Raw genomic sequence first — 25,210 nt, 5'->3', positions numbered from 1 at the left:
AGTACCCTGCAGAAATTGCCATACGGATGTGTGGCTAGCAGAGAAAAAGTTTTTGTAATCGGTGCAAAGGGAGACCCCTTTGAAGTACCTATAATAAAGAATGTGAAAATAGAATCTAAAAATAAAATTTGCTTAGGGAATTTGCTATTAGTAGAAGAAGCAGATTACAATTTACTGGGAAGGGACATGATTGTTGCTTTAAGAATTAATATCTTGATTAAAAATTCTGAATTAGTGGTGAAAATATTTAAGTTGACTCCTAAAAATGAAGAGAAAAATAAACCCTGAAATATAGCATTCAAAGAGAGAAGGGAATTGAAACAAATAATTGATGACCTCCTAAACGAGGGTACTTTAGAGCCTTGCATGTCTCAACACAACACCCCCATCCTGGCTGAAAAAAAAAAAAAAAAAAAAAAAAAAAAAAAAAAGACGGATGATAGCGTCCGATTAATCCAGGACCTACGAGCGGTAAACGCTAAGACCCGGACTAGATTCCCGGTGGTGGCCAACCCCTATACTTTACTAAATAGACTCACACCAGAAGATGTGTGGTATAGTGTGATTAATTTGAAAGATGCTTTTTAGACTTGCCCTCTGGATGAAAGGAGTAGAGATTATTTTGCATTTCAGTGGGAGGACCCAGATACAAACCGTAAGCAACAGCTAAGGTGGACGGTCCTCCCCCAGGAGTTTGTAGAGTCTCCGAACCTTTTCGGACAAGCTTTAAAACAAATGTTAACCCAATTTGCTCTTGAAGACAGGACAAAGCTTTCACAGTATGTAGATGACTTGTTAATAGCTGGACCGACTGAAGAGAGTGTGAAGAAAAGCACGATTGCCTTGTTAAACTTTCTAAGAAAGAAAAGTTTGAAAGTATCAAAATCCAAGCTGCAATTCACAGAGCCTGAAATAAAAAAATAAAATACCTCAGACATTGGATATCTCAAGGAAAAAATTAAACCCGGAGAGGGTAGCAGACATCCTTGCATTGCCTGCACCAAAAACAAAAAGGCAAATTAGACAAATTCTAGGGCTCTTGGGATATTGCAGGCAGTGGATTGAGGGTTTCAGTGAAAAAGTGAAGTTTTTGTATGAAAGATTAAACACTGACAAGCTGAAGTAAACTGAACAAGATGAGTCTAATTTCCAGAAATTAAAAACTGTTCTTATGACTGCCCCGGTACTAACTCTACCAGATACGAATAAAGAATTCCAGTTGTTTGTGAATGTGAGTAAACAAACAACACAGGGAAACCTGACTCAGGAATGGGCAGACAAAAGAAAGCCTATAGGCTTCAAAGATCTTAGATCCAGTCAGTCGGGGTTGGCCTACGTGTTTACCAGCAATTGTAACAGTGGCTCTGTTAATAAGAGAAGCAAAGAAAATAACTTTTCCTCCCCTGGTAGTTTACACTCCCCACGATGTGAGAAACATATTGCAAGCAGCAAAAAGCAGAGAAGTGGCTGACTGATTCCAGGCTTCTAAAATATGAAGCCATCTTAATCAGCTCACCCGGTTTAGAATTGAAAACCACTGCACAAAAAAATCCTGCTCAGTTTCTATTCAGAAAAAATTAGTACATGATTGTTCTAAAATCGTAGAGCTGCAGACCAGATAAGTTACATCAACGCAAAACTGTGATTTTTTTCCATTTATACATTTTAAATGTGCTTGTTGTAAACAAATTTGAGTAACCCACTGTTGGGGAGAGTACAAACCTAAGAGACTGTGTACCAATTGTCTGACTAAAGAACAGGAGCTGACTAGCCGTTTCTTAATACTTGTCACCCGGGCGGGGTTTTTGGAACTTGACTCTCCTGAGTGGTACCTGCTTTTTCAAAAGGGGATTAGAGGTAAACTAGACTCCAAAGCAAAAAAATTGAGTGCCAAAAGACAGTCAAGGTACCGAGCAGGACAGACACAATTAAGTCGTCTCGGTGAGCTGCTTTCAAGAGAAGGTACGCCATTAGGACTACAAGGGCCCCTGAAGAATATCCTTGCTGCCGAGAAGATGGTAATCCCCGCCGTATATTTCTATACGGGCGAAGGGCAAGGCAGAAGGATACACCGGTGGGGAATCCTGACTGTCCTGAGTCTAGCCGTGTGCTTAGCCGAGAGAATGATTCCCAAAGTACCTCCGGGAGAGCGTCTCCTGGGGAAGTGTGAGCAGTGTCAGACTGCCACAGATACCAGACGAATAGTTAACTACTGTCCTCCGGAACGTTGTTTGTCTAACAGCACTCAGTATAATCTTTGTGAATTAAAGGGGAAGGTCTAGTGTTACCACTCAGGGGCAAGGCTTAAGAACGGGCAGTCTAAAACTCCTATGAAAAGAAAGACTGAAACTTCCCATTTCAGGTATAGGAGAGAAGTGGGAATGATTCCCCCAATTCCAATCTGCAGTCAATGTAACAAAACGGTCTAGATAAGGGGGAAAAGACAATCCACCTTTTTGACATATTATGCGGTTAACCCTTTATGTTACAATAAAGCGAATTTGAAAATGTGTACCATGGGAGGGAAGGTATATTGGGAAAGTAGAAATTTAAAACATGAAAAAAAAAAAAAAAAAAGGCTTTTTTTAATAATGAACCGATAATCCTTGATTTGTTAAAAAGTAGTGATGACCGGGTATGTTTGCAATTCAACCAAGTATTCTGCTTCTCCAGGGATGAGGAAGGGGTGGACCCTAAAAACAAAATAAAACCCTAGAGTTAAAGAGGCAAGAAGCGGAAGCTCGGAAAAAGAAGCTAGAACAGGAGAGGCTTAACTCTCTTAGTGAACATTATGAGCAATTAGAGAAACAATACAGCAATTGGGGGTTGCCAAACCCCAACCAGAATCTTTTCATAGATCTAATGCAAGAAATAGCCACAGAATTAAGTCTATCTAACTGTTAGATCTGTGGCGGTTTAAAATCAGCTGAAAGATAGCCTTGGAAGGGAGAGGGACTAACCCCAGAGTAACTTCTAAAAATGAGAAGGCTCTAAAATATCAAAAACAAAACAAAGACCAGAGGGAAAAGAATTCACTGAATTAGTAGGCTATACCCCGTGTGTAAGCACACTCACGGTGAATTCAGAAAGCAAAAACAAAAACCTGGCAACCTGAACCACCCGCGAGCTATTGGAGTCGCTCCCGGGGGAATGACTGTGAATAGATAGAAATAATTGAACTTTACTGGTACAAAAACTCTGGGGCCAATCCCTTCCATGAGCTAATAGGATTGAAGGAATATTGAGATGATCCGGCAAAGTTGAACAAGGGTTGGGAAGCTCCTAATAGTATATATTAGATATGTGGAAAAAGGCATACAGCGAGCTACCCAGAAAATGGAAAGGATCCTGCACACTTGGAATAATTCGGCCCTTTTTCTTTACTCTACCTAAAACAGAGAGTAAATCATTGAGCCCCTCTCTTTGAGACATTAAACAGACAAAGGAGGGAATTAAAACGGAAACTACCAATAGCGGGAGGCAACCAGAAGTAGAACGAGGAAGAATGACCTGCCAAAAGGATCATTCAATATTACGGGCCCGCTACTTAGGCAAACGATAGCAGCTGGGGGTACAGAACCCCCATTTATCTCCTCAACAGACTTATCAGATTACAAGCGGTGGTAGAGATAGTTTCTAACCACACTTCAGAAGCCCTAGAACTCCTAGCCAAACAACATTCACAAATGAGAGCTTTTGTGTACCAAAACAGACTAGCTCTCGATTATTTGCTAGCCGAGAAGGGAGGAGTGTGTGACAGATACAACGAATCCGAGTGTTGTATGGAAATAGACGATTACGGAGAAACAATAAAAGAATTGGCTGCTGAAATTAAAAAAGTAGCTCATGTGCCAGTCCAAAAATGGAATTCAATCCTACAAGCCTCCTGGTGGGACCAGATATTCAGGCAAGGGGCTTGGTGGAAGAAACTAGTATTTTTCATCACTTGTTCAGTTGCCGGAATCATTTTCCTTCCCTGCTTAATTCCTTGCTTCATCAGACTAATTCACTCTGTTGTGCAAGGAATGCAGATTGCCACACTTCCAATTGATCCTGAGAAAGCGCAAGGGAGACCTACTCCTCTCTCTAAACTAATGAAATTAGAGGAAGAAAAAGAAAATGAAAATGTGATTAAAGCCTTAAAGAATTTTGAAAATAAATATAACCTGGCACAAGCATATAGTGAGAATTCGTTAACAGACTGGGAAGAAGATGAATGTGAGTAAAAAAATTATAGTCCTCCCCTGCAGAATTAGATGAAATAACACGAATTTTTAATGTAATGAATTATTAGGCGGGGGACTGTGAGAAATGAACTTGTAAAAATTCGTAAAAAATCTAAATAAATGTATATAACAATAATGATATAAAATATAAAGTACAGTATGACACACAAGCCCTTCCCAGATCTAGCTACGAATTCCCACTCAAAGGATAACGATCCTAGCCGGGCGCCCACCAACAAAAGAATAGACAGGACACGGCCCATCAAGCTGACAGAAAAAAAAAAAATCTCCTCAAACTGACAAGGACAGGCTCGGTGACCATCAACGGGGAAGAATAGACAGGACACGAAACATCAAGCCAAAACGGAGAGGCACCGACGAGATATTCATCACCGGACCCGAACACCTCGCCTTGCGGGCTACCGTTGGGGGAAGCCATCAGGTAAACAAAAGGAAAAATCCAGCCGAAATATCCATCGGCTCCAACCCGGATCCAGCCATCCCATCCGGATGGCCTGAACCACAAGAGCCACTCAGAATTTCTTTACATATGAGGAGACTCGGTCCGGACGTCCATTCGACTCTATTCTCCAATGCCAGGAAATCAATTCATACGACAATCAAAGACTGTTGATGAATAGTGCCTGCCTGGAATTTGGCCTCAAGGCTAAAAATCCCTATAAAAACCCCGGACAGTTTACCCTCCTTCGTGGATTTGGGAACACCTATACCTTTGGGTATAGACCCCTGTCCACCCAGCGCTGCGCTGTTTGTTTTATTGTGGTTTTCCCTCATTGTTTATTTTTTATAAAAATTGTTTTATAATAAATTGTTTTTATTTAACCCAAATCTGCCTTTGCATTTATAACAATAAGCTGAATTATGGATGGGAAGTTTTCTAAATCCAGAAAACAAGGTTTCTTCAGCTCTCTTTGTAATGATTGTTTTTGCTTTCAGCCTTTTTTGTAATAATTAGACCCTTGAAACTTTCCCATTTCTTAGGAACATATATATGCATGCATAGTCTGCATGTTATATTTATATATCTATTTACGGTGCATGTATATAAAGGCAGTGTTTGCATATTGGTAAATGATTCCTAAAGGAATTCCCAAATAATCTTTGCTTAGTATTTAACCATTTCTAATGTGTCTCAAACTAATATTTGTATCAATTTAATTTTGTTCATGTCTTAATTTAGGATTCCTGCAAGTTCTGAGAGACTAATTTTTTGTTTAATGCTTTGGCCAATGATACAAGTTTATTTTGTTGAACTACATTTTTAAACTTTTTATTGCTTTGCACGACTTTTATTGAATGACTTTGTGAGATTTTTTTATGAAATAGATATCTGCATCTTGTAAATTTAGTACTGACTATTCCCCGTGGAACTTTAGTATGACAAATTAATATCAATATTTAACCTTGTAAAATATATGACCTGTGGCAGGGAATGGAAAGATTTTAGCAGGTACACAGTGAAAAATGGACTCAGTTTTGCATGTTGTCTTCCAGTGAAGTGATTGCAGTCTCTTACCTGTGCTATTTTTTATTTTCCTTCTATTCTTTGTTCTTAAAAAATAATAATATACATATTCATTGAGTAGCTAAGAAAAGCATTAAAAGAAAAAATGTTGGAATGTATACTTTTCTACAGATATTTATCCTGTATCCTTAGTTGTAGTGTGATTTCGGGGTTCTTTTCAAGCTTCTGTTTTGATGCAGCCTGGAGTGAAGATAAGCTTCATGCTGCTTCAGGAGTTACCTATATTACACAAGAAAATGGACCACTCAGTTTTATTCCCCAAATAATGCACCCTCAGCAAGCTTTCAGATGACACCAAGCTGAGTGGTGCTATTGACCCACCTGAAGGATGGGGATGCTGTACAGAGGGACCTGAACAAGCTGGAGAAGTGGGCTCTTGGGAACTTCTTGCTGTTTAACAAGACCCAGTGCAAGGTGGTGCACCTAGGTTGGGTCAACCCCTGGTATTGACACAGGCTGGGGATGAGCAGATGGGGAGCAACCCTGAGGAGAAGGACCTGGGGGTCCTGCTGCATGAGAGACTGGACCCAGCAATGGGCACTTGAGCCCAGAAAGTCACTTGTATCCTGGTCTGCATCCAGAGCAGAGTGGCCAGCAGGGTGAGGAAGGGGATTCTACCCTGGTGAGATCCCACCTGCATGCTGCATCCAGCTCAGGGGTCCCCGGGACATGGGCCTATTGGAGTGAGTCCAGAAGGAAGGACACCAAGGTAATTAGAGGGATGGAGCACCTCTCCTCTGAGGAAAGTCTGATAGAATTTGATTTGTCCAGCCTAGAGAGGATAAGGCTTTGTGGTGCCCTAATTGCAATCTTCTGGTACCTGAAAGGAGCCTACAATACACATGGAGAGGGGCTTTTTACAAGGATACGTAGTGACAGAACAAGGAGGCCTTACAACAAGAGTAGGTTTGGATTAGATGTTAAAAAATAAATTTTTTACTGCAAGGATGGTGAGAACCTGGAATAGTTGTCCAGAGAAGCTGTGGATACCCCATTCCTGAAAGTGTTCAGGGCTAGGTTGGATGGGGCTCTGAGTAACTTCATCTAGTGGAAGGTGTCCCTGCCCATGGCAGGAGGGTTAGAACTAAATGATGTTTAAGGTCTTTTCCAACTCAATTAATTTTGATTCTATGATTCTAATTCTGGAAAAGCCAGAATCTTCATCATCTGATCTATTTCTTTTCTACTTCAAATTTTTCCTCTCTACTTTATTATTCTGTTTCTTTTGCATTGTTCTGTTTTGCTTGTGAAAGCCAGAAACTTCTAGAATTCTAGTTCTTTTTGCCTCTTACTTGGCCAGTAAGGTTTGGGAATGAAAAGCAGATTTTAAAAAGTGGCTTCAGAAAAGCTGGATGCTGGGGAAGATTAACACTCCCTTTTAAATCTGATTTAATACAATTCTTGGTTTCTCTGCTTGTTGTAAATAATATCCTTATAGAAGTTGTTTATCATGGCAAGGAAACAGTTTCACTAACACAGTGTAACAGTTAATTGCTGTTGCTGTTTCAGCCACATTAATCACACAAAAAAATCTTTCTTGGGGTGTGTTGTTAATAACAGCACCTTTAGCAAATTTAAAGAAACTTCCCTGTAAAAATGACCTATGTTAATTCTCCTGAAATCATGAGACCTGTGCTAGGTCTTCTGGGGCTTTTCAAGAAAGAAAATAACGATTTCATCTATGTGATGATAAATATTTGCCATTTTGCAATTACCAGCATATGTATATCATAAATACATAATAGTTCTAAGTCTTTTGAATATATTTTTGTTATTGATGTATCTTTCTTCTTCCATAATGAGTTTAATCTTTTCTTATCTAAGAATTATTAGCTGTTCAGTTGTGATCCAGCTGTATAATTTATGTTGAATTCACTGGAGGGAAGAGAACCTAAAGAAAAGTACTGGGTTTTTTTTGTAGAGGACAATCATTTATAAGAATAAATATGACCAAATTTTACTCCTCTTGTGTACCATGAGGATTAAAAAGCATTGTCACACATTTATATGTAATGCCTGATGTACACAATTAAAACCAACAATTTATGTTCATAATTCCTATTCTTCTTGTATTAATTTAATGTTGCTTCTAAGTTCCTCCAAATACCTTTCTAAATATCTGACCAAATTAGCTATCTCTGTAATTTTTTGGCCCTTTGGCTTTCCGTAGTATTCCATTTTTAATTTCAGTCACTATTTAAAGCTCCCATATGCCATTAAAAAGGTGTGGTTTCAGTTGGATGATTGGCTTATAATATTTAATGGCTTTATTTAAATAAATCTTGTTCTGATTTTATTCTTTGTGGATGCTAACTCTGAAACAGAGAGCCTATAAAAATTACAGGCCACATAGCTCTCTCAGTCCAGCTTGAGAAAGTAGCCTGGGAATTCATGGGAGGATTCAAAACAATCCTCAAAGACAGAAAACAGCCTTACAGGTGTTGTTTCTCTGTCTCTTGTTTTCTTTGCAGGAGAAGGTCGGGGGGTGTGTGCCCCACTGACCAATGGTGGTAATGTAGTGGTTTGCTAACCAATAAGAGTTTCCTTTCTGTACTTTCCACGTATCAGTCTATAAAACAGAGCTGAAGTAATAAACTACGAGACATTCTCCTAATCGACTCCATGAGAGTCTGTGTTGCTCAATCCCAGCCGTTCCTAATAGAGTGACAATTCTTGTGTTATATTTATCACTTGCCTAAGCTGACACAATTGGGTTCATAAAGTGTTAAAAGTGTATTACTGGTTTGACATATTGGTATCAAACATCACAATTATTTTATCCCTAATCATTGTAAGAAGAATGTTAAAAGTCTTACTGAGCTCAGTGAGGTTATTTGCATACAGAATTATTAATACTCTTAAATTCATATACTGATGAAGTCTGTGTATGCAGCATATGCTGTGAAAATTTACCTATTTACAGGTGCTGATGCCCATACCACTCTAAGCAGAGTGTGAGGGAAAACTGTGATTGGAATTTGGCAGACTTCCACTATATCTGAAAACACCATACAGTTTGTAATGCCAATATACTGTAAAGGAACATTATGTGTTAAAATCCTTTTGGTTCATTTCTAAAAGGCTCATCTAAAGTATACTGTACTCAGACTCAGCATTTCTGATCTACTGGTGTCTGCTTCCACCATCTGCTTTTGCAGAACTATTTTTACCTTAACAAGTATCAGTGGCTGCCACTGAGTTGCCCTTTGATGTGCAATCACAGACAAGAATAAAATTGCATAATAGACTATAATTTCCTGTCTGATCATAAGCTCTGCTTTTTGTGCTGGGCGATTTCCTTCAAACTAATTGACAAATACACTGGCACAGGGAGTGATGGGCTGCAGCTGTCTGCAGTTTGTGAGAAAGACAGAAGGAAAGGAAATCTTGAGAAGCACTGAGGTGTTCGTGACATTGAGATGGATCTTCTTCTGGGAATATTTATAGTTAGAATGAAGAATTTGTATTTTTTTTTTTTTCCTAGCAAAAAAGGCTGTCCATTCTATCAGGCTTTAAAATAAGTTTTGAAAAAGAGAAAATCACATGGAAAACTAAGTTGCTTTTCTAGCATCGTTCCTCCTGCCAAGGAATAATGGAAACACAGCACACAATAATAGCCTAATACTGGTCTACCACATTTTCTTCAGCAAGCTGAAATACTTGGTCAGCACAGTCAGCCTTTATAACCAAACAAAGTTAAGAGCAACTCTTCTCTTTCAAACTCTGTTGCACTTCACATGCCTCAGAGAAATGATGGTGCATTTTTGTCTTCCACTGTTATAAGGTGAGCCAACCAGCATTTTTGCAAGAGAATTTGTGGAACTGTGCTATGGAGATATGTTTTGGCAGCAATGACCCATTCACAAAGGTTGGATGTTAGGTATAATCTGTACTAGCTGCCTCTCACAAAGCTTCAGCTTTTCCAGTGAAAAATAGCCCATGTATAGAGAATTACGTGTAATCAAATATAGATTTATTTTTCTCCTTTTTCACAATTTTTAACTTCATGCCTTGCTTAGAATTTTTGAATTTGTATTCTGAGCTTCTGGGAATTTTTTGGGGGGGAAATGTGATAATTTTGATCTAATGAAATGAATATTTTAAGTTAAACAACTTTAAAACAAGCAAGTGTTTTAAAACAAGCAAGAAGGAACAGATTCATCCTGTCATCATCAATTCAGCTGTTCTTTCACATTTTAATTTATGTGTATCTTGCTTTTGACACAGCAAATCTTTTGAATAATTTTCTCAAATTTTTTGGCATTCTTAAAATTACAGATGCCCAAAAAAATCTTTGGCTTTAAGTACACGTGTCAGGAAAAACCGCTCATCCAGGGGAATTATGACCTAACTAGATGAACAGTTTTCATATTCTGATATTTAAGACATTTTGATCTATCATGACAATAAGCTAAAACTTCAGATTATGAAGCCTCCATTTTTAAATTTATGGAATTATTTTATAAAGATATCTTAAGTCTTTTTTTTTAAAAAAGCATAGTTTCTTAGTTTTTTTGTGAAATAGACCTCAAAATTATAAACCAGCAAACCTTGAAATATCTAAGTTCACATCATCTATGGACCTAGATGTAACCAAGAGAGAAATCATTATGCTATCTTCCTCAAAGTTATTGGTGTGTTGGACAGCAAAGGCAAATCCAGCAAAACAGATTGGCAGAAAATTGGTAAAATGGTGAGAAACTTATTCAGTACATTTATGGCACAGCATAGCTCCACATGATCTTCAGTATTTGTTGTGCTTATGTATAATTTATACACACTTTCAGTCTGCTTAGCGTTGGTTTAAAAAAACCCAAACAACAAAACAGAAGCAAAGTTGCTTGTATGTGAAATGTCTCACAATTTTCAAGCCATTGTATTCAATTGATATACTGTGTACATCACCATTTTTCAGTCTCTTGAGAAACCTCCTACTGTATTTTGGCATTTCATTATTTGGGGTTTTTAACTTTTCATTTTTGTAATAGTGTTTGAGTCATGTGCCCGGTAAGCTCAGTGAATATATATATCTATATGTGTGTGTGTGTGTGTGTATATAAAATAATGCATTTTATATATTTAAGGGGACATTGTAAATGACTATATTGTGTATATTTGTGTAAATTTTAAACAGGCCCAATAAATTTCTTTGTGTGTGTGTGTGTTCAGACAGTATAATGAGTTTTTAGGATTCTTGTGTGACAGTGAGATATTTGAAATGGTGTTTCTCCTTTCCTGCTAACTAGCAGTTTTATAATAAGAATGTCAGACTATTTTTGGCAGTCAGTTTGGGCCATATGTTTTTTCCTCTCAAAAGTGGCTGCTGGGTATTTTGTGGTGTCAGGGACTTAAAGGTGCTTGCTATTTGACTGTGAGATAGATAGGAAAAGTAGATGGCAAAAAAAAAACCAAACCCAAATAAGGGTGGGAAGAGCTCTGAAAAGCTCAAGAGGGAGAAAATTATCTTCTATATATGGTAAATCTTCAAGCTTAGCTACAAGAACTGCTGTTTTTACAAGTTCAGAAGAAAAGCTGGGTATGCATTTCTACAACACAATTGCAAATTTCTTTGGCTACCCATCATTTTGCAGTTCTCTTTTGATTTAAGGGGTTAAATTGTACTGACAGCTAAGATAGTTTTACTAAAGCTAGTGTAATTACTTATGTTCTTTAACTCATATTTACATCTTTAACAGATGTAATTTTGCCTTAAGAATTTAACTTGAACCCATCAGGGTAGACTCCAAGTAGCTGCAGAAATGGTGTGGCTGAGGCAGGGACTGTGACCCCTGGGCTCCTGGGCAGATTGTGGAACCCCTGTGGAATCTAGGCAGGGACAGTCAGGGCTGGTGGTGTCCCCAGTGCCCTCCCTGCTGGTGTCTCTTCAGTGCCACTGCCATAGTTTTACATGTGAGAAAGGTGTGAGGTCTTGGGGGGAGGAAAAACGGTGCCCACGGTTTGAAAGGATTGGGTGAAGTTAGCATTTAAAGGTAAAAGGCAGGAATTGGACTGTCCCAGAACATCAAAGCTTATTTTTCTGCTAGTCAAGAACTATTTATCAGTAAATTGGTAAAATGGAAAGATACTTAAGAAAAAAGGAGGTGGCAGAACAGAGCCTTAAATTAAGTTTTCAATAAAGAAAGTGAATTTAATTTACCTATTGTGCTTTTTAAAACAAATCAGGACTTGATTGTCATGATACTGGGATCCCCTCTAAAGGAATGAGTGAAAGCAAAGAAAAGTGGACTTTTAAAAGCTGATATTAGACCTGCAAACACCGAGGAAAGAAGCCCTGTTAGTCTTCTGTTCCCCAGAGCAGCCAGACTCATCCTCTCCCTTCAAGCAATGCATTTGGCTGCATGTAGTAATTGTACAGCCCACTGTCCTGGGCTTAACAGGGCCGTAACAATGCTCATTCCCTGGAGTTTTGGCTTGGTGTTATTTGTCATAGTTCTTGTAAAAATGAAATACAGCAAAACCAAAGGTTGCCATGTCAGTAGGAGGGAATGTAGATACGTTTTTTCCGGGACTTTTGGTTTTTTGTTATGCATGGAACAAATCTGTTTCTATATAGCCATTCCGATGATGTATATTCCATTTTAATCCACATTATAATGTGAATTTTATTAATTTTAATATTTGTTTTGTTCTATACTGAGTATCTAATGTACTTCACAAGGTGAGAAATCTCCTTCCTTAGTCAAGTGTGACAGCTGCCATATTTATCAGACATTTGTTTGACTGGAACTTCAACTGTCCAGCAATGCTTCTGGTATTTAGATGCATGTAGATGCAACAAGAAAATTATATTAAATTTCACATGGAACTGCAAATAAGTATAACTGTTAAAATGGTGGAATCTCCCTACTGAAGTCTGCACCTTGACAGTTCCCTTTACAGCCTTAAAGCTATTGCAGTATGTCCTATTTTAGATTTTCTGACCCTCTTACGAATGCTGTCTTTGCAAAAATATTGACCCATTCTTTCACAGGACAGGGGTAATTTAAAAGCTGCAGGAGTATACATTTTATTTTTAAGTGTAATACTTCCTATTAATACAGAAAGCTGCAGCATATGGCTTGAAATATGTGGAATTGAAAGACTCTTATCCATATCCAAGCACATTAAAGAACAGTATGCATCTATTTAAAATGAAACATGAATTTAGGTGGATTCTGTATCAAGGAAGTTCATGGCAGCTTGGTGCTGACATAAGCAGCCAGTAAATCAGGGCAAAAATAGCTAGGAAAATAGCATTTTTAAAGAGACTTATAAAGGAAATGCCAACATAATTGTAGCATTGAGTTCGCTAGCTATGCATTCCTCCAACTTAAAGAGAATAGTAAAACTGAGTGAATTAATCACAGGAAATAATTTACTAGACAAATTTAGCATGTGTCTTGGATTAAAAGGCATACTTCCTAGGACAAAATTAGGTTACTGTGAGAATTGCTGAGTTTAAAAATTGCCTCACTGCAATAGAAGAAAGCAACTGCATGTGCATACATAGCTCTGGAGGGAAAAAAGAGACTAGTGCTGAGCTCTTGTCTTTTTTATTTGCCTCTGTTCTTGGTTTGGATTACTTGATAGCATGAAGAGTCAGGAGGAAACTGTTAACCTGCCTGCTTGTTGCTCAGTATTACATTCTACTGGAGTATGTGTATACAAACCCAGGACATCTACAGAAGAGCATTCTTCTTCAGAAGAGACTGTTAAACCCCTGTAAAAAAACCCCAGCTGTAAATATATTATTGTCTCCATCAGCAAACATAAGCAGAGCCCCTTCTGAAGAAAGACCGTAGGGCAGGCATAGATGATATCTCTCGCTGATGTGTTAAAACTGTTTATAACCCGAATGACAGGAGCTTTAAAGTGTATTTTCCTAAAAATGATGGGGGGGGGCGGGGGGAAATGTGTGATGGTATCTGGTTTTTTTTGCTTTCTTTGTAGTCATAAATTCCTCTTTGGCTCAGCATATGACTGAAAGGTGTTGCTTTTCTGAGCTCAAAACCTGCATATAAACTATTTATTACAAACTTGTGTATATTATTCTTTTGTTTCCAGTATCGAGCTTACTGAGCTGCCTGAAACTGCCCATTTCTTTTCTCCCCTTGAGCCAAATTCATACACTGTGTATCTACCACTTCTCTGTCAGAGTTTTCCAGAAGACGTGCTGCTAGTAGTGTGGTCAAACAGCACTTTTACCTCCTTTGAACGTGACTCATATAAATTTAATATGATGCCCCCTAAATCTTGTGATGGAGGTGAATCTCCTGTTCCTACTCACCCTTTCTGTGCTGCTCATGACTTTGTAGAAAACTGTCATCTGGTACATACTTAGAATTTATGAATAATAATGTCTTGCTTTCCCTAGATTGTAGTTTGAATAAAAGCCACTTGTTATTTTTATTTTAAAAGTAAATAAAGCCATCAGAAATCTCAATCTTAAAATTTGAGTTAAAGATCAAGGAACATTTTTTATGATATTCATTTGGTGTTAGCCAGCACTAAAGATGTTTTCCTGAGAGTCTATTCCTTTCATCAAGGATGAGGTTTTATAGACATTGTTTATTTTAGATTACTACATTGCTCTGTGTGACTACATCATAAAATCATTCGTTAGGTGAAGGTAATTTACAAATGATCAGAAGCAACCAAATTACTCCAGCTTAATGAGTTGCCACTTATTGCCTCTGTAGGCTCTTTTTCTGCTGTGGCTGTGAAGTTGGCTTGCATTAATGTGCATTAATTTTATTTCACAAATGCAGTGATGGAGGAGACCTAATCCTTCCAGTTATCATGGCTCAGCCATGAGTGGTAACACATTAAGTCAGGGTTAACTTCATTGCATATACCTGTCACTCTGGACCTGCTGCAAAACACACACCGGGGCATTTTTCCAGGAAAATGTCATACTAATGCATTGATAGCTTCAACGGCAACCTACTCATCTTGAGGCAGTGTTCAAACCGTTGATTTTCAGCCATACAGACTGAAATGTGTGAAATAATTTCTTTTGGAGACACTATCTCCCTCGTTGTGTAGACTGCAGAGGTTCTGTAGTTGGATTTCCTTCTCTAAAGAAGGGGATTTTTGGCAGAGTGTTCAGTGCAAGGGCATCAAAACTTGGGATCCTACTATCTCAACTTGGCTCCAACTTGTCGGAATTTGGCAAATTTTTGATGAAAAGACATCTGTTCAAGAGTTTTCTTGGAGAGTGCTCAGGATATTTTTGCTAATTGATGAAGGAGATATATGAATTGCTATAGAACTGGTTATCCCAATGACTATGAGATTTTTTCACATATTTATGTCAAGGAAAATATCAGGCAAACCAGTTGGCCAGAGTTTTGTGACAGTGACAGCCTTCAAAATGGGACTGATGTAGTGGAAGTAGGGTAGAAGCTGAAGTGCTACCCTGCTCTCCAGTGTTCTTGGGGACTAAAGGTGTTGGGAAGGTTTCCTGTTCTGGCACAGAACCTAAATGCACAGATATGTGAAGAAAGGGGCTGTATCATTTCCAGGCTGCTTAAGTCGCTGTGGAAAGTCAAAGAACTTTAAAAGTTGTTTAACCATTTGATTGGACTTTCATTAACATGTACTGACTGGTTGTTTAATACAAGCCTGACACAATTCTGAGTTATTCCTTTCCAGTCCTGACATCAGCTTGCAGAGTATCTTCAAGCCATATTTTTCCATTTTTTGTTTCTCTTTAGTCTTTTGCTTTACTTCTTTTCCCTTCTTTCAGTTCCCCTATCACCACGAAAAACAATAAAAAGTTGTGGAATAAAATTTAGTGCCATCTCATTATCTTGTGCTCTGCTGCTAATTTCTCACACTGCATATATCCTACAGTTGTATTTCTACAATTTAGGTTGTAGAAATTCCGGGCAGCAACTGATATTGACGGGGTTTGTAAAGTGTCCACAAATGTTTCCAATAGTAATTGAGTCTAAAGATTAAAAGACTAGAACAATATATTTTATGATTGAGTATGCAGAAACCCCAGAGATTTGAAAAATATGTTTTATATGTTTTTATTTTATTCACTGAAATAAAAAAGGTACTTGGAACAGCTGCCTTCATCCTGTGCCTTGAGAGGTGATACACAGTTTTGTGGTAATAGAGGGACTTCCAGAACATTTCTGTTTTACTTTATCAGGAGGCAAGAATTTTATGTTGTCTTGATTCCTACCTTCTCTTGCTTTACATGTCCTTTCTGTGAATTTTCCTGGTTTTAATCTGTATTAAGCAGGTTAGCTATACTGGATAAATTATTAATCACAGTTTATGAGAAAAAATTAATACTGAAAAGGAAGGGATAATACTTTCAAATGTGAGGTAGTCTAGATGTAAGTTTTTAGCTAAGAGGAGTTGTGTTCTCAAGTCATGTGCTGAGGCAGAGGATCTGATCACCAGAGACAGATATTGTCACAAGATTTTGGTTTTTTCTCCAGTCTTAGAAAAATTGCATTTCGAAGGTCGTCTTGCCTAACGTCAGTAGAGAAAGGGCTTTTAAAAATAAAAAAAAATTCCCATACTTTATACTGTCTTTAGGTTAAACTTTTGTTACTTTTTTTTTTTTTTAATTATCCATAGGAAGAATGGGGAATTAGATCTTATTGATTAAGATCTTATATTTTAAATATGAGCCACAAATGGTATGTTTATGTGATAGCTTTTCTTTGATGTGCTGCAAAGCAGGATTGTGCAATTCATAACTTTAGACAGAAAAATAATTGGCTATTTTATGTCAAAAGTAAAAAGGAAATTTGTGCTGTGTATGCAGCAATGTAAAGCCGTCTACAGCTTCCTTTCATTCTTGCCACAGTTCCATTGCTTTGGTTCTTTGTGTCAAGAATGTGCCCTTCATAGTTGGTTAACAGGCAAGACCTAAGCTTCTCCAATATTTTACATTTATCTTCTCCATTAAGAACTGGAAAACCGGTTGGATTAATAACAATGGGGATTAAAGCTTTGGAATTTTTGATATGACATGCCAAAGAAAGCAGGCTGCTGAATCCCAGGAGTCTGGAATGTGACCTGTTGAGATTCCGGCAGGGGTTCCTGCCCCCAAGGTTTCTTCCAACCTTCACTGAAATTCTGCAACTCCCCTACACCCCCCCCACCCCCATCTACTTGTGTCTGAGTAACCCTGTTTATTTCTTTTGGGTTTCTGTCAGCAGTTTAGGCCTCAGGTAAATTATCTCCTGTTAAGTCAATATTTATTTAAATTCCAGTGAACAAACTTTAAATTCTAAAACTTTTCAACATATGTTTTGTTTAGAAAAGGTCTGGAATTGTCTGCACAACTTCACCTGTGATCTCTTGCACAATTTGTGTTAAGAATATCAACTTGGTATTGATTATTTATTTATTGAGGTGAAATGTCAGAAAGAAAATAAATTTATTTTTCCTAAAAAGACAGCTTGAAATATTATATTAATGAAATTCTGGTTTTATTCCAGAGACTGAAGTTTTGTATTCAATCTTTTTATGCTCTGTGCAAGTGAGCAAAGGTCTCTTCTGTTCTTTTACGTTAAAAAGAGTCGTTAGATAGCAGACTATATAATAGAAGAAAAATGTTTAAGGGCAAAATATTTGTGAGTTAGATTTTTCCAGCAAGCAAATTTGGAATTTTAGCATTTTTTTCTGAGTTTGTTCTTCAGCTTCTGTGCTGTGAAGTGCAAAATGATGCACTCACACTCATTTCCCATGTTTGTTTGTGGTAAGAATTGTAAGACTAAATTTCTGATACCTCATGGACATTGGCAGGAGGAGAATATACCTGTTGTAACTAAAAAAAAAATTTATTTCAGAGAAGGATTTGGGATTCTTGATGTCAGAATTGACTTACATTTCCATTAAGTGTGTTGGGTTTATACTGCCTTTAAAAATAAATACATATATGCCACTGTGAAATTAATTTAAATGGTGCTTTTTAATACTTCTTTTATCAAGTACTTTCCTTTTACCACCACATTTGATTTGCAGTCACTGCATCTGCTGCCTTTTTATTTTTTTTTCATTTCCAAAACCAGTAGCATTCACTTCTGCAAGACTGAGGAGAAAGAAGGTTGTGTATTAGTTACAAATAGCTCTTTGGAGACACACATGTATGCATTTTATGTGTGTATGTAAGCATATCTATATCAGTATCTTAAAACATGTGTAGACATACATGTAGTCACAGTGTAGCATATTAAAAAAGTGTAATCCCTGTTGTTTTAACTATAAACTTTGCTATTGGCATGGATAATTTTATTTCCAGTTGAGCATTGTGTGTTTCTGGAAAGATGGGAAATGTTCAATTGCCATTGGCTGTAACTATTTTTTGTCATACACATCCTTATTTGGTCTCCAAACCATAATCAAAATAAAACTAAAATTCCACTGATTTTTCTGAACAGTCTAAATATACACCTTGCACTGTTATCTCCAGAACACCCTTTAACAGAAATCAAACCCCATAATGAGAAGCAGCATAACACACTGCAGGGCACCTGCCTAACACTGCATTGTGTAATCTTACCCTGCGTTTTAAGTGCATTAAGAGGATACTTTCAAGTACAAAACTTAAAATGTTGCATTTAATTTTATTGGAATATGGCCTTATCCCTTAAAGCCAGATCTGGATTGATGATGTGAAACTGCAAATATTTAAAACATTGGTGGCTGTGAAAAACCATGGTAGCAACCTCAGCCATATTCAAATATTCATAAAGGATCTGACACCTTTGGAGTTGTCTGGTAGACTGTCCATTAGAAAAATGATAAAACTTCTATTTTTAGATTTAAAAACAGTTACTTCTTTAAACCCTTTAAGTACTTTTGAGTTTATGCTTCTGTCAGTCAACAAAAATGCAAAGGAGTAACATCCTCAGCTAAAGCATTGTAGTGGGAATAGGAAATAAATCTTTAAAAAGACTGGTTGTTGCAATCAATACCCAGGTAGTTTAGGTGACAGGTATAATTGATATAAATGATTTTTTGTTTTATATTGAGTTTTGCTAATTCCTTTGCTTCCTGCCTGTGAAGGTATTGGTCGAAGCAGTCCACTGGGAACATGTCTGCTGTACATACAACCTCTGTGACTGATATGGATGTAATGAGGTTTTTTTCTTATTTCATAGGTCTTGCAGTAATTCCCCTGACCAGGGCTCTATGAACACATTCAGGCTCCTTATGAAAAACAGGTCTGCCAGCTGAATGGCAGGAAGCTTATGAGTTTGTTTGCCAGGCTTCTCTGGGTGTATAAACCAGTTGCTGCAGCTCTAAAAATGATATGACTGGTGCAGTAGTGATTTTCTGCACTGAAGGTGGATGCTGACAGGAGTTATGTACTGCAGATATTTTAGTGAACTCTGAAAAGACTGTGCTGTAAAACAACACTCCCAGATACAGAATTCTGTGGTTGTGATTTCTTCTAGTGTGTGATTTCATCATTATCTCCTATAGAATTATATTTATGGGAAGCCAGTCTTTGACTGTGCTTTACCTTGTAATGAGGAATTGTTTTCCCATGTTTAATTTAATATATTTTGGCTCCAGAGCACACCTCAGTTTTCCGCTTTTATTTGTTATATGTGTTGGGGAAGTGTGCAAGGGGCACAGAAAGTGCAAGTGCCCTATGCCTGTGAAGGTTATGACTGAAATTAAAATCTATTGTGCCAGGCAGTGACTACTTGTACAGCTGCCTAGCTGGGTTTCTTTTGATTCTAAATGCTCTATGTCATTTCTGAAACTGCCAAGGGGAAACACATGGGTTTTATTTAGTGGTCACTAACTATTCCATGAGGGGGGTTAAAAATACCACACTGGAGTATTAATAGCTTTTCTCTGAAAATAGTAAATGCTGTCATTCTAGGATAAACATGTCATGATAAATCCTGGCTTAAAAACATCTTTTGCTCTTGCTCAGTGTTTGTCAGGTTCAACTCCAGCCATGGCTTCCCCGTGGAGGTTGGTTCGGATTCCAGCATCCTCCAGCTGAAGGAGGCAGTTGCCCAGCGACAGGGAGTTCCAGCTGACCAGCTGCGGGTGATTTTTGCAGGGAGGGAGCTCAGCAATGACTTGACACTGCAGGTAAGAATCCCTTGATAGCTCCTCGCCTGGACTGCTGCCAGCTACACTGCCTCTGCCTCTAATGCTGCCAATCTGATGTTCATGCCTGAGATCTAATAAAATAAATAGTGCCTGGGGATTCCTTGAACTTTACTCCACACTGCTTCATTAATTCTGACCTTCTTAATTATGCATTAAAACAGCAAGCAGGAAGGGTAGGGAAAGAGAGAGAATACGAGAGAGAGAGCACGAGAGAGAGCTGTGCCTAGTGAATAAATGTTTACTGACTACAGAAGCAAGCCATGCACAATTTCTGTATCTGTTCAATTTCTATCTTACTTATTCCATTTGAATCTTAATGAAGAAGGATGTGAATAAATTGCTCTAAATCAGGCTGCACAGTCATCACATTTTATAGAATTTGTAACCCAATTGTGACCCCTGGAGGATAGCTACACGGCTGCTGCTTCACTATGTGCTTCTGTGCCTGCACAGGTATGTGATGCTGGAGGGGTGGTTCCAGATCAGAAAGCCCACAAAAGTGTTCTCCAAACCACTGAACTCATAAATGTGTGAAGCTAAAAGAGGAGCAGGGAGCACAGAAGAGCAGCTATAAGTAGGTATCTGAATTTCAGCTCCTGGAGGTTAGCGAATCGTTCTCTTCAATAAATGCAGAGGACTGTTCATCTGTAGTGAGCAGTAAGAAGCACCGAAAGATAGGTTCAAGTTGCTCTTTGCTACTGTTACCAGTGCATCTGCTGCTAAATAGTTTTGTTTATTCTGTGCCTGTGTTTGGCAGCTCACTCCAATAGACAGGATTTACCTTAAGATCACACATTTAAGACCATTGGGAAACTTGAGCAAACCTACTGGCCTTTCAGCAGAGTGCAAATACTGATTTAATTAAACTGCCATCCTTCTACAATGGTATCAAAGAGCTGCAGATACAACCTGTAGTAGCGCAGGTGATTGCATCAAAGATCCCTCACTTGTGGAACTATTCAGATTAATTTGTACTCGTATTTCAGACATATTGTTGTACTCAGAATGGCTTCTAAGCCTGAGAACAGAAAGTCACTACTGTATTGATGACCTATCACTGTTTCTCCTTGGATATGGTATTTGTTGCTTTGCAAAGGGCTTTAGGGAGTTCCAGCACACAAAGGAAGATGTAGAAATGTGAATTGCTGTCAGTCTCCAGTGCATCAGCTGTGAATAGTGTTGATGCATACCTGTAGTGTGTTCCACATACGTGTGAAAACATTTATATCGAAGCGTAAGAATGAAAAACTATCATGTGAATTGTAGAAGTTGCCAGTTGCTAGATTGGAGTGTCTGTGTTGTTCTGTCAGAAGCTTCTGAGCCACTTAGCTTTTCCTGGCAAGCTGCAGGTGTTGGTATTACTGCCATTTTGTGTCAGCATGAAACACAGATTTTCAGCCCAGTTTGACACTTGCAACCAAGTTTGTTATTGGCTACAACATTCAGTCTGTTGCCAGGATAAATTAAAAATTGTGTTCCGGATATACAGACCTCCTGATGATGTAATTTCCTTGTTTTGTCATAATTATCATGTGTAGTCAAGACTTCATATTATTTAGTAAACTGGATCTAGATTCATTGCTTTGACTCTTGGTTTCTAAATTAGATAGGAAATTAAAAAGCTGTTTCAAAAGGTGCAATTCATACTTCTGTGTTTAGGTGTCTTAAATATTGCAGTGGTTACTGTCATCAGCATCTAACAACTACACTTTTATTCTTGCTATTTGAATGTATTCAACTTGCTGCTGCGTTTCTTTCTTTTTCTTTTAATTATGTATATTTATTTATCTTGGAAATCTGTCAACACAAGAAGAAAAGCTGAGTATTTGATGTGTTTGAAATCCTGTGGTAAGCTGTCTGGGTTTTTTGCAGAAGAAGCTAATAAAAACTTGGGTTCTAGTGAAATACTAACTGCTGGCATTTATGTTGCATCTGTAGTTTCAGAATTTCAAATTAACTACCTCTTGTTTTCTAGATCTGTGGATTTGAATGCAAAATAAGAAAAATTCTATTCAGCTGATGCTTTAAAGTTATTTCATTTTACAGTAGCATAGAATTTCTGGTAAAACCATTTTGTCCTTCTGTTTTTCATAGATTACTTTTGAACTTATTTGCCCAAGGTATTGTGGAAGAATCTAGAGGTCAGGAAAGAGAACTGATGGTATTACAGATAATGGTATTATAGAGGACATGAGAAAAGCTGCAGTAATTGCCAGAGTATGGGACAGGGATATAGGAAATACTCCAGGACAGCAAACTTTATTGGTTTCACAGCTCACAGGACAACTACATTTGGCTTGACAGCTACCTTAGAATCTCAGGCAGCCGATACAAAACATAACTGAGAATGTGAAAGTTGTGTTTGTTTTCCTGTTTGGAGAGAAGGAAAAAATCTTTCCTGGTAGCTGAGACTTGTAAAAAATAAATGAAGCTTTGGAATGGATAGATGTTAGAGAGAAATTATTATAAGAAAGAATGTGCCAAGTCGAGATCTTAAATAAGTAACTTGATATCAACAACAACAGTTAAAAAATTGTAGGAGGAATAGAAGTGAAATACACGTGGAGACATTTAATTTGGTACCGCAGATAAGTGTTTTTTCCTTGAAAAAAGAAAGGGAGATTAGACACTGATTCCACTGTGCACAGGGGAGATCAGTATCTAAGCTAGTGACTAAGGGACAAGTAGTGAAATTAGAGCCACAGTAAGGAAAGATTGGTAATGACTGGATGAAGAATGAGACCTGCAAATTTGAATCTCATAAGAAGGAATTAGAGCAGAAAGCTGATTCCTAAAAGCCTAGCAAACAGTGTCACTTAAGGGTGCTAAACATTCCAAAGAATGATGAAGAGGTCCCTGCTGACTACAGTTCACTTTGGAATGAGTAGAAGTAATTAATTAATATAGACCCAAAAATAGGAATTCTTTCAAAAGGTTGTCATGAGCATGGAAGAATAGTGGAAAGCTCTTCCTGTAGCAATCCTAAGAGGGAAATAAAAACAGAACCATAACAGTCACCAACAGAATAAATAGGAGGTAGCTGCACATCAGGGACCTTGAAGTGTTTTAACAGGAGGTGACTGCTTATCGTATTGTCATTGCCTCAGAGAATGACAAAATTAGTTAACAAAGCTGCTGGTAACAAAGTCTATTGTATATATTGATAAACATTTTTTCTCAGTGCAAGCAATTTGAAACTGATAACAGCAGTAGTATTATATTAGTACAGACTTGCTCTTTCTTGGAGAACTCAGTTCCCTTGTGTGAAGAAGCTCTTTGCAAGCAGTTTACAAGAGAGATTCCCTGCCTTGCAGAGCTTATAGTGTAAATGAATAAAGAAGACAAATGATGTGATGGGAATCAGTAGCTTAGCTTGTCCTCAGTCAGTAGCAAAACAGGGATAGAATTAAGTCTTGTTTCCCAATTCTGTACCATTTCTTTTTGACAGTGTTTCCACTATAAGGTAAAGCTAGAAAATACTGTTCTTTGAAAGAGAAAAAGACTAAGCATTTGGTAAGTATCAGGACTTGTTAGCTTTGTGCTAACAGCTGTGCTCCCCTGAGACGACTTCTGAGTCAGTTTTAGCTTGCATTTGACTGCAACACAGGTTTGAGGCTTGGAGCATAGGTTTCACGTAAATTTGGCTTTGACTGTATCCATCCATATAGGTGCTTATATGCCTAAAATAGTTTATACATACATTCAAGAAACAAAGAAGCACAACTAGAAGTTTACTGTTAGATAGTGTGAGCTCGTAAACATAACTGAAACAATGAGTAAAAAGGAATGGCACAACTGCAGTAGCAATGTTGATGATCTAAGCAGAGGGAAAAGAGAAGTGGTAGGAGAGAAATGGTGCTTTTAGCAGCAACAGGTACTTGAAGAATGGAATACTGCATTTCCTCAAAGAAGGACCCTGTGTACATAAATGTATGGCTTTCTTGCTCTCTAAGCACAGCCAAGTACAACACAGCTTTCAGCAGTTCTTACATTGCCTTGTTTAATTTTACTGGGGGTCCAAAGAAGAAACCAGGTGACGCAGTCCAAAATGTGTGTCCAAAATGTCCAAAACCATGAAAAAAAACCCATGTTTAATTATAAAAAATCCACCATGTTTAATTATAAAGTACTGAATGCCAAGATTAGATGGGATCTTTTGACATAGTTACTGCCTTGTGCTACAGTTTTATATATAGGATACCGAATCACTCACAGAAACAACCTTGATACTCAGCAGTTTTGTGGGTTACAGGATACTGTTGAGCCAACATTTGCATACTTAAATGCTGTTTGTAGAGAATTGCCCATAGATATGGTGACTGAATCAATCGAAATTCAAAGAGAAAAAAATCATTTTATGTATGTGCGTGTTTAAATCAGTATTTTTGGTCAATGTTTGATTGATCTGTGCTTATTTTTTTTTAAAGCTGGAAGAGATGTGTATTGTACTTCTTCAAAACAGGAAAAGCTAGCTGAGTTATACTCAGCTATATTGTAGTAACAAAAAAACCTGGAGATGCTACATCTGTGTTGCCAGGAGATGTGGACTTGGCTAAATGGGTGGATGGCAGTGCTGCTCATTCTTGGTTCTTTTGACAGCTGCAGACTCACTATGACAACAGAGATATGTGGAATAAATGTTTCCAAGACTTGTGTTGGGCCTCATGGTTTTGCACTCTTACAACACATGTGGAAAGTACTACAGAGCCATATTTACTGTAAGTCAAGGCTGCCTCCGGTTTCCCAGTTTTCCATATTGTTACATTCCAAAGTATTTTCTGTATTTCAGCATTCCAAAGAATGTGTAAGGGCTCCCTGCTGATTGCAGTTCACTTTGGAATGGGTAGAAATAATTAATTAATATATACCCAAAAATAGGAATTCTTTCAGAAGGTTGTTGTGAGTACGGAAGAATAATGGAAAGATCTTCCTGTAAAATTGAGAAAAGAGAATAAATTGCTCACTAATTGTTCGGGCAGATCAAGAGCTAAATGCATTTATAGATGAGACCAGATATAGATTCAAGCCCAGAAACACATTTCCATTCTGCTCTTAAATGCACTTGTGTTCTATTCTTTTTATGCTAAGTTTTTCCTGAAATTATAAGAATGTGAAAAATATTTAACTATATCTAAATGAAGGGTAAATTATCTTCAGGTAGTCTGAAAATTCAAAAAAGTGAATGGGTCATTTTTGGTGGGGGCTACAGATTCTAATATGGCCTTGAAATTTTCTGGGTCCTTCTTGATTTTTCTGACCTTTCTTAATCTGCTTTTGTTGGCCTGCTGATGATATTGATGATGTTGGATGCTGATGAATAAACTGTGACAGG

At 37.7% G+C, this 25,210-nt stretch overlaps 1 protein-coding gene across 2 annotated transcripts in view; it reads left to right on the top strand.

Annotated features, from left to right (window-relative positions):
• Positions 1-25,210, top strand: part of PRKN (parkin RBR E3 ubiquitin protein ligase) — a 693,701-nt gene that overhangs the window by 113,168 nt on the left and 555,323 nt on the right. For both annotated transcript variants that reach the window (XM_088052826.1, XM_088052827.1), the window contains exon 2: positions 19,694-19,857. In XM_088052826.1, coding sequence (XP_087908952.1) covers positions 19,694-19,857 — 164 coding nt within the window. The remainder of the gene's footprint in view (positions 1-19,693; positions 19,858-25,210) is intronic.

The sequence above is a fragment of the Pseudopodoces humilis genome, chromosome 3 (assembly GCF_049639895.1).
Source record: "Pseudopodoces humilis isolate 2021_Gansu_Grassland_sample_001 chromosome 3, ASM4963989v1, whole genome shotgun sequence".
Classification (NCBI taxonomy): domain Eukaryota; kingdom Metazoa; phylum Chordata; class Aves; order Passeriformes; family Paridae; genus Pseudopodoces; species Pseudopodoces humilis.
This window is presented reverse-complemented; position numbering and strand designations above follow the sequence as displayed.